Source organism: Mustelus asterias, chromosome 8 (assembly GCF_964213995.1).
Source record: "Mustelus asterias chromosome 8, sMusAst1.hap1.1, whole genome shotgun sequence".
NCBI classification, from domain to species: Eukaryota; Metazoa; Chordata; class Chondrichthyes; order Carcharhiniformes; family Triakidae; genus Mustelus; species Mustelus asterias.
The window spans coordinates 83918125-83935359 of record NC_135808.1 but is presented as its reverse complement, the minus strand read 5'-3'; the positions used below and the strand labels follow the sequence as shown (position 1 = coordinate 83935359).

Genomic DNA, 17235 nt, shown 5'->3' with positions numbered 1-17235 from the left:
TCCCATTGACTCGTTTTGCTAGGACTCCTTGATGCCATACTCGGTCAAATGCTGCTGTGATGTCAAGGGCAGTCCCTCTCACTTCACCTCTGGCATTCAGATCTTTTGTCCACAAGGTGGCTGTGGTGAGGCAAAGTTCTTGTGAGACTTTGAGATTTGTCATGAAGCCTTGGTGTTTTGCATAGATCAGATCAATTTTCAGAGTTGTTGACAAATACTTCATGGCTTTTGTGACTTACATATCTTGCAGATCTTTCACAAGGCTAAATGATGTGAACCTGCCACTACAAGGCAAGGATATTACCATCTTCACTGCAAGAGATCAGATTTCATTGCTCTTTACGAAGTTGTGCTTCTGGAATTCATGCATAGAAAATAAGACCTTCAACTGGTTTCCAACACTGAATGACTTTCTCACCGAAATTAATTCCGCCCCGACAAGAACATTTTCAGTGACATTACAGCACCTGTGTGACTTGCACTCTTCATTTTTGGAACTCTTCCCTCCGCCAGATGAACACAATGTGGGTTCACAACCCATTTGCACCAATAGCCAGGCCAGATGACTCAACAGTGCACAATTATTAGAGCCTGATTGACAGAACTTCTGACTCCACACTAAAGCAAAGCATCAGTGCACTGCCGTTGATTACTTTTTGGAGCAGCTTAATGCACAAGTATCCGAATGTGGCAAAAGAGAGCAGTTCGTGAGCTCCTTCCTTTTGCTCAACATATTTGTGTGAATGTGGTTTCTCCCGATACACAGCTATAAAAGCAATAAACAGGAGCAGACTGAATTTTTTTTATTTTATACTTTTCCAATTCAATCAAATCAAGTCCAATTCAGAGTCTCAACAAGTTGAGACATTTCCGATCCAAGCTGACAAGACAGGGTATGCGACCCTTTACCCTGTCTTGGGCCTGGTCTACACGAGCCAAGCTGATTGGAGTAGCAGACGTCTCCGCCTCCAAGGCTTGATCTCATTTGCATCTTAGCCAAAAGGCCGAGATGCCGCTTTTAAAAATTGCTTCATATGAAACATATGAAGCTTAAATGTAACCCAATGACCTCAACCAAGCGCAGCACCCTCTCCATACTACACTTGATCTTAGCCAAAAGCCGAGCAGACTGAATGCTACACCTGAAATGAGAATCCAGCTCTCCAATATCACCTGACATCAAGCAGATGTGTGCGCAAAGTCAGCAGCATCACTCCTCATACTTTGTCAAGTAAAATAACATTTCATTGGTAATATATGCATAGATATAGTTAGAAAAGACTTGTTTATGTTTGATTTCTGTATTCGCACCTATTTCATGGCAAAAAAATGGGTGTTGACATTATGAGAATGTTTGGGGTTCCTGATGCATTGAGGAGGGTTCCACAACTGGAAAAGTTTGCAAACGTTGCCCCAGTGTACGAAAATATCATCGTAAATTGAATGCTCACTACCTAATCCCTGGTCCGTGTCTTTTCCTAAAATCAAAACCAAGAGCATAGAAGCCTTGGAGGTACAATCGTGTGAAGGACAAACTCCCCATCTCATTAAAACTTGGTAGTTTAAGAACTGATTTCAGGCACTTGCATACTTTGGAGGTTGATAGGAGCCATGCAGCAAACCCCAGTTCAAATGAAAACAATATTTAATTTGATGAAATGTTCACATGCACCAGACAGGTTTGCATTCCATCTATGCAATGCAATTCAAACTATGGCTGCCTTTAAATTATTCTCTTTACCGTAACAATACACGTTTTTCCAAAGATATTCAACATCTAGTTTTGAGATTTAAAGCCACAGTTGCTCAGATTTTAAAACTAAATTGTGGAATCACAGCATGGTAGAGCACAGAGAGAGGTCATTCAGTCCATTGTGCCTGTACCAGCTCTTTGGTAGAGCTATCCAATTAATCCCATTCACTTGCTCTTTCCCCACAGCCCTGTAATATTTTCCCCCCTTCAAATATTTATAGAATCCGTACAGTGCAGAAGGAGGCCATTCGGCCTATCAAGGCTGCACCAACAACAATCCCACCCCAGACCCTATCCCCACAATTAGCATTTACCCTCCTAATCCCTCTAACCTACACATCCTGGGACAATAAGGGATAAATTTAGCATGGCCAATCAACCTAACCCGCACATCTTTGGACTGTGGAAGGAAACCAGAGCACCCGGAGGAAACCCCTGCAGACACAGGGAGAATGTACAAATTCCACACAGACAGTGACCCAAGCCGGGAGTCAAACCCGGGTCCCTGGAGCTGTGAGGTAGCAGTGCTAACCACTGTGCCACCATGCCGCTCACTAAAAGTTTTGAAAGTTGCTACTGAATCGGTTTGAGGCAGTCCATTCCAGATCACAATAAATTATAGCGTGCAAAACGTTTCCTCATGATGCCTCTGGCTCGCTCACCAATTACCTGAAATCTGTGTCCTTTGGTTATCAACCCATCTATCTCTGGAAATAGTTTTTCCTTAATTAAAAAAACAAAGTACATTGCAATGCTATTTTACTATGAATATGCTTTGAATTAGTGCTTTAAATGTCCAGGTAATTGAGATGCACTCCAGCCAGAAATTGACGTCATCTTTTCATATAGCATCACTGTGGCCTTCACTTTAAAGAAAGAATGCACATTTATATAGTGTATTTCAAGTTCCAAATTACTTTACAGCTCATGAATTATTACTGTACAATATCAGTAGATATGGAGCAAATTATAAATGAAGAATGGGTGGTAGCAGGAGATCTATCCTGCTCATGTTCACACATCTCACCACAGTAGGTGGCCAGGTCCTTACTTTTAAATCTTATTCAACCTAGATTACGCATTCCCTTGAGTTGGGCTTGATCCCACATTTTTCTGATTGCAGATGCTTGTGCAGGCAAGAATGCTACCACCAGGCCAAGCTGACATTGATACTTAATTCACATTGTTATTAAAAAGAAAAGCTTGCATTTATATAGAACCTCATCACACCCTCAAAGAAACACAAAGCATTTCATATCCAAATAATTGCTTAGATCCTACACCAAATGAGATGAATGACCAATTAAAGTTTTCTAGGTCATCATATTGGATGAGGGAGATATATTGGCCATATTATTGGCTCAACTTGCTGCGCTTCTTCAAAAATGCTATGGTGTCTTCCACTGGGCAGGCACAAAGAGTCCCTGGTTTAATATATCATCTAAAAATAACATCTGGCAATATAACATTCCTGCAGTACTACAGTGGAGAATAGGCCTGCTTTACATTGGAAGGAAAACTGCAAGTAAAAATGGAGGAAAAACATCAGGACAAGCAGAATTAAAATGTTTAAAATTTCAATTAGAACTCTGCAAGGAGTGGTTGTTTTACTAGTTTAGGACAAATACACTATTAAAAAAATTACCGCTACATTGGAGTTGCTTTATTATTGACACATTAGTTTTTCACATGTATGGAAACTTAAAGAGTTAGGAATTTCCTTGAACTGTTGGTTGTCTAAGGTCTATTTTATAACTCGCTTTCTTTTTTCTGCATTCTACATTAATTGTTTACCTTAGAAATATCATTACTAGATTGCAATAAAACTGGTATTTGCACCTTTAAATTAAAGATTTGAAGAATACAAAATATATGGAAGTTAAAAGATACTACTTGAAGAATCAAACAGAAAGTCCTGGGGAGCCAGGGTCATGCATTTCTGTCCTGGGCACAGAGAGCTGTTGTATGAGAAAACTATTTTAAACCTTGGCACTTACAGCAATTTACTTTCAGATTCAGTAACTGTGTTAACACAAGTTGGTTACTTCAGATCCAAAACCAGACAGACGTGGTTCAGAGAAAAAAGCCAAACTAAAATTTAAAATTTTATGTTTAGATTCTTAAATGATTGGTCTTACTAATTTCCACATTCTTCAAGTCTCTATGAAGGTGCAACAGGTTAAGACTAAGCCAGGCAAAGATTGATATGAATGGGCTAGTTGCTTCATTTCACAGGAAGGTGAACGTAAAAACAGTTAAGATCAGATTCACCTAGCGCAATCAGTACAACTTATTTTTATTTTTAAGGTATTTTATTGCATCTGCAGCCCAAAGGCGGTGTGATTTACGTTGGAAAGTTCAAATGCAGACCAACTAACCAAGCTAGAAACATGGCAACCATGTAGTAACAAAAATGGACAGTCAAATTCAGCAGGTAAGGTAACAGGTAAGTGGTTGATAGGATGTTAAAAGATATAATAGTAAATTAAAATCACAAACCAATATACTATACCCCACATGACAGGCACTGAAGTACATAGATTTCATAATTTAAGTACTAAATTGAGGACGCAGACATGTAAGGAACAGGGCTACATCTCCAATCTACATCTTGCAGGGTTGAATTTAGTCGAACTTCTGAGGTGCCCTGATTGCGCTGGGGCATCATGATGCTGCCAACTGGTTCTGAAATTGGATAGATTGCATGACGGATTTTCTGAACTTAATATAAATATTAACTAATTTTTCTTGTTTGTAGAGTTTCAAACTTTATGACATGAAAGATGCTGTCACACAAATGGTATTGAGACCCAAGATCAACCTTGGGGCACATTCTGTATTGTTTCAATCTGGAGTCTTTGCACACACGTGAGGCCAGGGTGCCACACCAGCACAACATATTCAACCAAGGCACTGTTTTTTCTCATCTCTACGTGATACAAAATAACAACAAACTACACTTATTCACATCAGTGGATCAGCTTACTTCATAGCGTCCCTAGTGCAGAAAGAGGCCATTCGGCCCAAATGGCCTGCACTGAAACAATCCCATCCAGGCCCTATCCCCACAATCCCACGTATTTACCATGCTAATCTCCCTGACACTAAGGGGCAATTGGACATGGCCAATCAACCCAACCCACACATCTTTGGACTGTGGGAGGAAACCCATTTGACTTGATCAAGGGACTTTAACAATCCTCTAGCAATCATAAATTCTTTCCCTCAGTAAAATCCTTCACCATGTTAAAGTTAACACAAACTATAACTACTTTAACACAAACACAAAAATCCACAACTATTGCAGCCTTCCTACCTCAAAAAACTCTCAGACCTGTGTCCCATCGTCTAACGTATATTCCTATTCATGATTTTCAATGAAGCGCACAAGCCAATGAATTATCTATTATTTTATTCCTGGGGAAAATAATGACCTTTTGGCATCTTAATCAAGGTGGCCATTTAAAAACAAAATCTTGTGCAAACATAATTCTTTTTTTCTAAAAGAAATAACCACAACTCATTTTCAAAATCATTTCTGTGAAACATTAGTTGAAGAATCTTGAAATGTGACAGTCATGAACACTTACGTTTGGAATACATCAGCAAGATGTAGTCTAGACTAGTAATAAACCAGTAAACAGTAGAAGTGAGTAGCCTAGTATTATGGAAAGTATATTTTGCCATAAATAATATTAATAGCAAACATGATATATATACCGTGATTAGCAATGCAAGGCTTTGGAACCTAAGTTACAATATTAGGTACCTCATGATCTCTCACAACCCATCGCCATTTTAAAATCAAAAGAGCCAAGGTTAAGAAGACTAGCAACATTCAAACAATACATTTCATGAGTCTCTACCTTAAGAAGGTTATCAGACTGCTAGGGTAGGATTTTACAGCCCGATTCCGTGGCAGGCAAGGTGGTAGAGTTCCGACTTTAATCTGACATCCAGTCCTGGCTGAACAGAACTTTCCTCCAATTAAACAGTAGGAAGACTGAAACCATTGTCTTTGGAACCCGCTCATTTTCATTCCCTAGCTACCAACTCCATTCCTCTCCCTCTTAACTATCTGAGATTAAGCCAGTCTGTTTGCAACCTTGGTGTCGTAATTAACCCCGAGATATGTTTCTACCTTCACGTTTGCCCCATTACTAAGACATATTTCCACCTCCATAACTTCACCCGACTTCACTCCTGTTTCAGCTCATCTCTTGCTGAAACCCTCATTATGCCTTCATTACCTCTAGACTTAGCTATTCCAAGGCCTTTCTGGCTAGCCTCCCACATTCTACCCTTTATAAACCTGAGGTCATCCAAACTCTGCTGCTTGAATCTGAACTTGCAGCAATTTCTATCCTCCTTTCACCCCTGCTTACTAGCCTACACTGGATCCTGGTCAAGCACAGTAAGAAGTTTAACAACACCAGGTTAAAGTCCAACAGGTTTATTTGGGAGCAAAAGCCACACAAGCTTTCGGAGCCTTAAGCCCCTTCTTCAGGCGAGTGGGAATTCTGACTTCCCACTTCAGAATTCCCACTCACCCGAAGAAGGGGTTTAAGGCTCCGAAAGCTTGTGTGGCTTTTGCTACCAAATAAACCTGTTGGACTTTAACCTGGTGTTGTTAAACTTCTTACTGTGTTTACCCCAGTCCAACGCCGGCATCTCCACATCCTGGTCAAGCAACATCTTAATTTTAAAATTCTAATCCTGATTTTCAAATACCTCCGCACCTTGCCCCTCCCCATCTCTCTAATTTCCCCCAATCCTACAACCCTCTAAGACATCACAAGAACACAAGAATTAGGAGTCGTCGGTCATTCAGCCCCTCAAGCTTGCTCAGCCATTCAACAAGTTCATGGCTGATGCAATTGTGGCCTCAACTCCACTTTTCTGTCCATAATCCTTAACCTCTTGTCAATCAAAATACAGTTCAACACAGATAAATGTGAGATGGTACATTCTGGTAGAAAGAATAGGACGGTCACTTATTACTTAGAGGGTGCAGGTCTAGGTACAGTAAAGGAAGAAATAGATCTTTAGAGTATAAATACATCAATCACTAAAAGTTGCATCACAGATCAGGGAGGACATAAAAGTGCAGACTAAGCATTAAGCTTTATTTCTAGAAAGGTAGAATTGAAAAGTAGGTAACAAATGCTAAACCTGTATTGAACCTTAGTTACACCAAATTTAGTACTGCCGGCAGTTCTGGTCATTGTATCATGAAAATATGTAGAGACACTGAAGAGGGTACAGAGAAGAATTACAAAGATGACACTAGAAATGTGTGTGTGTACAATTGACAGAGTGGGTCTCTTCTTTCTTGAAAATAGAAAGCTGAAGGGCGACTTAATAGAAAGACTTTAAAAATATGAAAGGTTTTGATAGGGTATCAATGTTTCTTCATGTGGAGAATTGCATAATAAGAGGGCATCAATACAAGGTTTTCACCAAAAGGATTCATTAGGAAATCTAGAAGAAACTGTTTTCACCCAAAGACTTGTCAGAATGTGGAACTCGCTTCAACCACTCGCTGTGGTAGCGAATATTTTAGATGCATTTAAGTGGAAGCTAAATAAAGCATATGAGAAGGGAAGATGGTTACAATGGAAGTTTTAGAAGAGAAACAATCGGAGAAAGCTGAGTGAAGCATAGATATCACCATGGACTGGGGTTAGACCAAATGGTCTCTTTCTATTCCATTTATCCTACATAATAACATGAAGACCTTTATGAAATACTGGTTTGGCTTTAAGTGGAGCAGTGTGTCCAATTCTGGGCACCGTCGTTTTGGAAGGCGGTGAAAGCCTTAGGAGAAGGCAGGGAAAAATGATTTGCCAGAATGGTTCCATGAACACAGGTCTTCAGTTATGTAGACAGATTGGAGAAGCTCGCATAAAAGCAAAATACTGCGAATGCTGGAGATTTGAAATAAAAACAAAGTGCTGGAAAAACTCAGCAGGTCTGACAGCATATGCGGAGGAATTAAGACAGTTCATGTTTCAAGTCCAAAATGGCTTATACATTTGAAACTGAGATCGAGCGGTGCAACTGGGTCCAATGCTGGAAGTGGGTCAATGGCCTCGCCTGCAGCACCAGGGAGAGTCTGAATGAATGATGAGCATGCTGTGACTGTCAAATGGACAACACGAGATGGGTCACAGCATGTGGAGGGATTGGCTAGGTAAGCAAAGGAACAGCAAGTCCCAGCCGGTTACCTCAGGAGGAATAGCTGCATGTTATTGAAAGGTATCTGCCTCTTGGTACCAGTGTCTTCCATGTCTCATGAGTGGACATGCAAGAAAGACATTCGAGAACTCTCATCATGGGCTTGAGGGCTGCCATGTGAAGTAGGGCCTAGTTGCTCATGGGCAGGAGATCTGCTCTCCCTTCTGCCTCCAGGAGAAAATACACCACAACACCAAGGAATGGGGGGGAGGGGGGGCGAGGGGGGGGTGAGCCAGACCTATCTATCGGCCTAGCCAAGATGGAATTGATGAAGAGATCGGAGTGATGGGCAAAGGAAGTGAGGAGGAGTAGAATTTTATTTCAACTCAGAGCAGAAAGGAAGTATGTGACACACAGATGGGAGGAGGGACTGGTAAGACCAAAGAGCTAATTGTTTTTCCATGCATGCTTTCATACTCCAGATGGACAGGTCCATCTTGACAGAGACCCTGTAGTCCACCTCTTGAGGAGGAGGACCTCAAAGTTTCAGAGAATGTGTTGACACATCTTTCCTCAGCAGCCATAAGCAGAAGATACATTCAACTCAATGGGTTTGTGTTCACAAATCAGTTCAGGGTCACAAGCTGGTGAGCATCTCAATGACACACAGGAGCAGCTGACAGAGGCTGTGACTGCTCTGAGCCCGACAGGCAGAGGACTCAGGCTCATGCTGAGGCCCTTGATGATGACAAGCCTCTGGTATCAGCCACACTAAATCTACTGGGGTTATAGCATAAAACAGGGGAACAGCTGGGGGAGCTGCAAGGGGCTATTGTGCAGCCATGTGTGGACCACAGAGAAGTCCATACAGGACATGCATTCTGCCATGTCTCAGGCATGCAAGTGTATGGCTTCCTCCACCGTGAGGTTGACAACTGTCGGAGAACCAGATCCAGCAGACCATTCAGCGCTTGTCGGACATGTGCGCAGATCTGTGCGAGCACTAAAGCGCAGTGGCTAGATGGGGGGGTGGGGGGTGGGGGGGGTGGAGAGGAGTGCCTGGTGTCCCCTCCATTTTTCCTTCCATCTCCAGTAGACAGGGGGCACTATTGCGCACTGAGAGGTAGCAGAGAATGGAAGAAATGGTGATAAGGTAAAGCTAATCTTTTATCTTCTCACTTCAACAATTAAGTAATGATTGTGCTACTACCAAAGACAAGTAAATTTGGGCCTGCATCACCCTCTTCCACAGAGGAAGCACAGAAGTATTTAGTACTTATTCCATTCATATAAAAAGAGTTACATTTATATAGTACCTTTCACAATCACGGTATGCCCCAAGGTGCTTTACAATCAATGAAGTACTTTTAAAGGGTAGTCACTGTTGTAACGTAGGAAACGCAGGAGCCAATTTGTGCATAGCAAGCTCTTATATATGTGATAATAATATGTTTTTGTGATATTGATTGAGGAGCAAAAATATTGGTCAGGACACCTACCAACCAGAATTGGCATGTTCGGCTGCTCATTGAACCTCTCAGAAAATTAGGGTCCATTGAATTTTTTTGCAACATAAACAATATTTTGCAGGCACAGCTGCTCGAAACCTGGCTGTGTATTAAATTTCAGAGCTTTCCACGGGCTTGAAAGCTACGGTAGAATCTCAGAGATTTTCAAGTCTGGACTCGTATTTGCACTCCTGCTCTCAACTAAACTTTGATGTATTCATTTTTTTTGCCCCAGGGTGTCGCCTAATCTAAAACGCTACAGTGACCTTTTGCTCATTGCAACACAAACATTCACCTCTTGAGCAACAGTGTGTACTACAGCACAAAACCTGCCCCCTTCCTACTGGCTACCATGACAACTGGGCCTGCAGGATCCCAGGCAGCCTGTGAACAGGAACTGCGAGATGTTTGAAAATATCTGAAGACGGTGCAGAAAAACCACCGAAAGTAGTTTAAAAATCCTGGGTAGTAAACCTATATGGCTGGCATATTCGCCAGTATCTTATTACCAAGAAGAAAATGTCAGAGGCCAAACTGTCAGAAGGGCAAGAAAGTCAGTGAGCTGCAGGAGTGCAGCAAAGAGAGATGTAATTTTAAAATACATCAAACCAATTAATAAAAAAAAACAAATTCTGGGAAAGTAATTCACCACGCAAACTTCCCTGGATGGGCAGAAACAAAAACATTCTCAGCGTCGAAATGAACCCACCAGATTAATTTAAATTTAAAATGCTGGTGCTGCAACAGAATCCTGGCCATTGAAAAAAGCATTTTGAAAGCATTTGTTTAAATATAAAGTATTTTATCCAATTTCTAAACGGCATATATATATATATATCAACAGAGCTTCTACCGTGGATGGAAGAAGAAAGTTAAACACTTTCTCTGAAAGTTGGTTAGGTTTCAAAGCACAGATTAGAGGGGTTGAATGGCTTATTTCAGTGCTGTGTGTATTTTCTGTGGTGATATCCCTCTCTCCTGTACAGTAACTAATTGATTACTGAGGAAGGGGCAGTTTTACGATGCTAACAGTGCAGTGTGTGGTTTTATTTTCTTTACCCCGTTGGCCGCCGCCATCTGGATGATGAGCTGGATGACATGTTTGTTGTAGAAGCGGCCGTCTCCCCCGACCACCAGCACGGCGCACTGCCGCTCGACCGGCTCGGCCGCCGCCGACAAGGTGCTCTGGATGAAATTCTCAGCGTAGTTGGGCTGCGATTGGAAGACGGCGACCCGCTTCCTCAGGCCGCTGGTGCCCGGCTTCTGGTCGCCGAACGGGGTGGTCTTCACCGTCAAGATCCTGCTCATTGCTGCACCTGGATTTTCCTCCCGGCCGCCTCTCTCTCTCTCTGTGTGTGTGTTGCAGAGATTCTTTTCCAGCACAAAGGTTACCCTCGGCGCAACACACAGGCTCTCTCTCCCACCCCCGCAGCTTCTTCTGCCTTCCTGCTCACCGCCTTTTGACAGCTCTCCTCCCCCCTTGCAGTCTGCCCCTCCCCTTCCTACCCCTACTCCCCCCCACCCCTTACACCGCCCTCCTCAGCAAGGTCAGACAGCAGCTGCTCTGCTGCTTTTTTCATTCAGACAGATTACTGTGCAAGGGTTCTCACAGATACCCTCTGCAGCCTCTCCCAAGTGGGCATGTTCACTTTGAGGAATTCACACAGATGCCCTCTGCACCCTCTCCCAAGTGGGCATGTTCACCGTGAAGGGCTCATACAGATATCGTCCGCAGCCTCTTTGAAGTGGGTATGTTCACTTTGAGGAGTTCACACAGATACCCTCCTTGCAGCCTTTCCCAATTTGAGTGGGCATATTCATGGGCAAGAGACTGCAATCAGGCCATTCAACAGTATAAGGCATCACAGTTTACCCTAATTAGTTTAAAAAAGCAGAAGTATGTGGGTAAAAATCTGAAATATGAAAAACACAGCTGATGTGTTGGCATATGTGGAGAAAGAAACAGACTTAATCTTTCAGGTCTGTGACCCTTCATCAGAATGATGTAAAGTTAGAAATGTAATCAGTTTTGTTTAACTGAAATGTGGTTGGGGAAAAGGAACAAAAAGGAACATTTGTGATAGGGTGGAAGGGCAGAAGAGATTAAATCACAAAATGTTCATTGCACATGGTATAGGGAAGAAGTAACTGTGAGGGACCCCACAGTTTGTGCTGAGAGACCTGTGGAGGGGCAGAAGAATAGAACAAAAAAAAGAAACAAGATGTTTCTCAGGATACGTAAGTAGCAGGATCATGCCTAGCTCCTGTAAAAAAGCAAAACAAACAAGAAAAAGAGAAACAAGAGAGGCAACAAACCAGCAAATGAAAATGACACAAAAATGGGGGCGATGATATGGCGTAAAATTGTAGAACTCCTTTAAGTAAGTGTGCATATCACAGTCACACCACCTGTAAATCTGTTGCACAATTTGCTTTCGCTATTTAATACTCTTAAATATTAAATAAGAAACAAAATAACAAAAAATAATGATGCTGGAAATCTGAAACACGAGCAGAACATTTATTTTTTTCCCTGTCCAGCTCCTTTCCTCTGCTGAATTAGAGTTAACACACCCAGAGCCACTGCAGCCTTTGCCAAATGAGCATGTTGAATTTCACTGGACAGAGACTACAGTCAGGTGTCACGTTCCAGCATATAATGAAATGACAATCGAAACAAAATGAACTTTACAGACTTAATGCATTTAGAATCCCTACAGTACAGAAGGAGGCCATTTGGCCCATCGAGCCTGTGCCAACCACAATTTCACCTAGGCCCTTTTCCTATAACCCTCATTTATCCTGCTGATCCCCTGACACTAGGGTGAATTTAGCATGGCCAATCAACCTAACCCACATATCTTTGGACTGTGGAAGGAAACCGGAGCACCCAGAGGAAACCCATGCAGACACGAGGAGAAAGTGCAAACTCCACACAGACAGTGACCCGAGGCTGGAATTGAACCTGTGTCCCTGGCGCTGTGAGGCAACAATGCTAACCACTGCACCCCCATGCCGCCCTTTCTCTAAAACTAATTCAAATGGGTTATTTCAAATTGAATATGTCATTCAGATTTAAAGACACTAGCTGTCTCAAACTCTCCAGGGGTGAAAGTCAATTTCTGTTATCAGTACAACACTTGAATTTCAGGAAGTTTTCACTTTGATGAATACCAAGCAACCATTTCAGCACCTTTGCAGATCAAACCATAGACAGTACCTTTATACTCAGAGGCAGATTTAAAGTTCGTGGGCCCTGCGCTCACCTTGATGTCTGTACACCACTCCACCACCCCACCCCCAATCCCACCCCTCTCACAGCCTCCCCCCACCCCTCACAATCTCCCATTCTCACTCACCTCATTCATCTGGTGCCTTCAAAGAAGCCTCCTGTCTCACTTGTCTCTCCTCATGGCTAAGGCTTGATTCGGATCATTGCTCCTCGCTGTCGCTGGTCGGCCCGAGGTCAAGTCTGAAACCTGCTCGCCTTGCCTGCTCTGTGGCTGACCTCAGCTCGTGGTGGCTTTCGGTGCCTCACTGTTGCTGCCCTGCCCTCAGCTCTGGGTCGGGTTGCCTGCTTGCCTCACCTGATCACCTCGGCAGCTGTTCTCACCTCATGGTGGCTTTCAGTGTCTCATTGTTGCTAGTCCTTCCATCTAAAGAAGTGGTCTTTAGGATCTGCAGGTTGGTCAAAAATACAAGTCACTGATACGCAATGGCATGGCCAAAGTCATGTTGGAGCACAGACTAGAACACCCGTCCCCACCGTTTGCGCGATGTCCTACAACAAAACTGGCTCCCTTGTGCATGGCATGGGTCAACATAAGCACAAGTAACAACAATGTATCTTCATATGCAAAAATTATATTACTGTTATGACATGTAACAGTGAGATCGGATTTTCAACACTTGTGTGACTGAAAACAAAGAGGAATCGGCTGAATGTGTAGTCTGCATGACTCTAAAACTCTCCATCTCCAAACCAGACATCACTGGTGCCTTATCAAAAGCATCCTTCCCATTCATTTTGATGTGCCCATTTGTGGTGACAAGCAAATGTGGGTGGGTCAGATCGCATTGGTAGTGTCCTCTGCTAGAACTCTAAGTTTGAGTGCCACTCTGGGACTTGATGGCCATGGAAGGTGCATTTATAACATGGGCAAACCGGTTAATTATCATACTGCGGATTCTTCCATATTGTTTGGTAGGTGGTAAGAGTGCGAGAGTTTCCAGGTCAGGCAGAATTATGTGGTAGTAGCAGCAGAACAGCTTCCCCATGCCAAAAGACTCCACGCAGTTTCCTGCCACAGGCAAGTGTCCTCACTTTGGGGACCTAGTTGAGAGAGGGGAGGACCAGTTGGTGGTCCCTAGGCTCTTTTGCTCCATCTAAATGGTCCACAGACAAAAAATGTTTGAAAACACTGATAATATCACAAATGAATAGGAGCCAAATATATCCCAGAGCAGCTTCATTCATCTTGAAAAGGATCATTATTTCAGACTGAATTTGAAACCAAGCCAAGATACCCAAACGCTTTGGAGTGGTACCCACAGATGTTTGAAACAAACACATCATTTTCTTTAAAACAACATGGAGAATGAACAAGTTGTAACAAAGGGGTGTTAAGGGGGTTAGATGATTTCCCTCTTTGTCTGCCAATATATAGCAAACTGCCAAAGGCTGGAAGTAGCCTGCTTGTCTGGGCAGGACATTAAAATGCAAATAACATTTTGGAACATTCCTCCGAGAAGACATTAAAAATGCAAAAAATCTTTCCTGTGGATTTATCAGTTACTATTATTCAAATGGCGTGTTAATGGTAACATTAAGAGGGAACATTTGTGTGGACAATGGAAACACCCATACCCTGGTAATCTGACAGAACAGTAAGAAGTCTCACAACACCAGGTTAAAGTCCAACAGGTTTATCTGGTAGCACAAGCTTTCGGAGTGTCACTCCTTCTTCAGGTGAGTGAGGAGTTGTGTTCACAAACAGGGCATATATAGACACAGACTCAATTTACAAGATAATGGCTGGAATGCGAATCTTTACAGGTAATCAAGTCTTAAAGGTACTGACAATGTGAGTGGAGAGAGGGTTAAGCACAGGTTAAAGAGGTGTGCATTGTCTCCAGCCAGGACAGTTAGTGAGATTTTGCAAGCCCAAGCAAGTCGTGGGGGTTACAGATAGTGTGACATGAACCCGAGATCCCAGTTGAGGCCGTCCTCATGTGTGCAGAACTTGGCTATCAGTTTCTGCTCAGCGATTCTGCGTTGTCGTGTGTCATGAAGGCCGCCCTGGAGAATGCTTACACGAAGATCAGAGACTGAATGCCCATGGCTGCTGAAGTGTTCCCTGACAGAAAGAGAACACTCCTGCCTGGTAATTGACAAATAAACCTGTTGGACTTTAACCTGGTGTTGTGAGACTTCTTACTATGCCGGCATCTCAACATCAATCTGACAGAAACCAGAAACACTTTATAAACACATTCTTGGGAGCAGCCTCATGTCAATCAGTCTGAGAGACAAAGACAAAAGAAGAGATCCCATCCAGCAAAGGAAGAATCTTGCCTGGAATCCATTAATAGGCAAAGAAGTGGGGCTAGCCTTTTATCTACGGTTTGCAAATCCAAGCCAGAACCTCACTGCATGAACTGAACTACAACTCTGACTGTAGCAAAACCAGAGACCAGAGACCTACTGTTGCCAGGAGGAAGCCGCTGTGAATTCTTTACCAGAGACTTCCAACCTCCGTTTTATTTAGTGAATTGTGTGTATTAGAAGGCTAACAGGAGGCTATTTGGCCCATAGTGCCTGCACTGACAACAATCCCACCCAGGCCCAATCCCTATAACCCCACGTATTTACTCTGCTAATCCCCCTGACACTAAGGGGCAATTTATCATGGCCAATCAACCTAACCATCTTTGGGTGTTGCTGCAATTACATTCCGGTGTTGAAAAATCAACATTTATTCTTTTTTATGTGTTCTTTGTCTGTTCTTGAGAGTCACAGCACTCAAGTAGTTAAAACAATTAATCTTTAAAACACATCTTGTTGCAGTTAGTCATGACATCGAAAAACTGGGGAACTATCTAATCATCTTGCCCCATCCATAACAATACTTCTTCAAAGTCTTGAGTTGTGGTCAATGCAACAAGTAAATATTTTGATCTACACAATTTATACAGTATTTTACTTCCTCCTTCACCCCACCCCCATCAATTTTATTTTATTTCCCTTTCCTTTTCACTGTTTTAGTGAAAGTTCCAGGCAAGCTATGGTAGTATAAACTTTTCCAGGTTAAAGACCTATATTTGTAAATATAACAGTTGTAGTAGTGGCTATTGTCATCATAATTCGAAAAATTGTATCCCCTCTCTGGTATTTTACTCAAGTGGACACATATGACCTGGACAATGAATGTTGACAAGCTTTTCAACCATGACTAACATCACATCTGAGCCCAGATCATGAAAACTTTCAGCTTGTTCAACATAGATCTGAAGCCAAAACCGGGATCTGCTTAGTGTGTTTAGCTCAGTTCCACACTGCAGGCTGAATTTAATGGGACACTCGATTCTCTACCTCGGTGACTAAAAAGTCAGGGCAAGTTTGCTAAGGGGAACACTGGCTGCACCGCAGCCATTTAATGGCTAATTGGTCATTAAGAGCTGAAGGTGGGATTTCTGTCCTTCAGGAACAGGAAATCCTGCCTCAGAACATTGTTAACCAAGCAGAGGTCAGTAGCTCTCCAGCATTTCAGGGTATGTGTGGTATTGGATCACGATTTGGGTAAGTGTATTTTGGGCCCACGAGGTTCCATCTCATAGACTCAGCAGGATGGTGGGATTTGAGAGGCCAATGGGTAGAGTTAAGGTCCTTGTCCCCTGCCAGCCTATGCAGGGAAAAGTGCTTGGTTGGTCGCTTGGTGTGGGCCTCTCCCACCTGGCGCTGGTGGGATAAAGCCCTTAATTGGGAGAGAATTGTCCACTTAACGGCTTCAATTGGCCCACTGGCAGGCAGCCACCCAATGGCACAAAGTCGTGCATATAATTGCAGTGGGGGGAGGGATTGGTTGGTAGACAGACCACCTGCTGCATTTAATGAACACCAACTTCTCACCTTTAATCCCCCTGTAGTGGGAGATTTCTTTTAAAAAGGTGGCCAATGCCGAAAAATTTAGGCTCCTTTCAAAAACTCACAAAAGGCAAAGTCTCTGTTCAAAGAGACATAACCAAAATTTATTGTAAACACAAAAAATCATACAAGACAAACAATACATTAATGTACAGCTGTTCAGAGGTCTCCAGAGAGCCAGACAGCTCAGGTTCAGGGCTGTAAAACCTTTCCAAAGATCTAAGCCACTCAGCCAAAATACAGAACAATTATATCTTTTGTTATCAAAGATACACCTCTTCATTAGCTTAGAGTCAATTTCATTGAGTGTCAGTCCAGTTTTTGACAAAGTATCTCAGTCAATTGCAACATGCCACTCGGTACAATGATATTTCATTCATCCATTTAATTCTGGACATCTTCCCATTTTGGCTAAACCCACTTCCTGGTTGCTATGTAACTATGGAAGCTTTCCATAGATGAACCTTTCTCAACAGCACATCACCAAGACAGAGGGATAGGTGATTTCTGGGCCCAAGAAATACATTATCTTATGTCTGGACAATATATGCCGCTATAATGTTACATTTGTCCCAAAAGCTTGAAACTTCTAATGCTTACTTTTGCTGACTAATGGATTCCCAGCTCTAACCTTACCATTACACTTTGCAGCA

At 42.6% G+C, this 17235-nt stretch overlaps 1 protein-coding gene across 1 annotated transcript in view; it reads right to left on the bottom strand.

Annotated features, from left to right (window-relative positions):
* pgm1 (phosphoglucomutase 1) overlaps nucleotides 1–11020 on the bottom strand; it is a 63039-nt gene extending 52019 nt beyond the window's left edge. Inside the window, exon 1 of the mRNA XM_078218407.1 lies at nucleotides 10498–11020. Within this exon, the coding sequence (XP_078074533.1) occupies nucleotides 10498–10746 (249 nt within the window). The 5' untranslated portion in view covers nucleotides 10747–11020. The remainder of the gene's footprint in view (nucleotides 1–10497) is intronic.
* Nucleotides 11021–17235: the final 6215 nt, after the last annotated feature.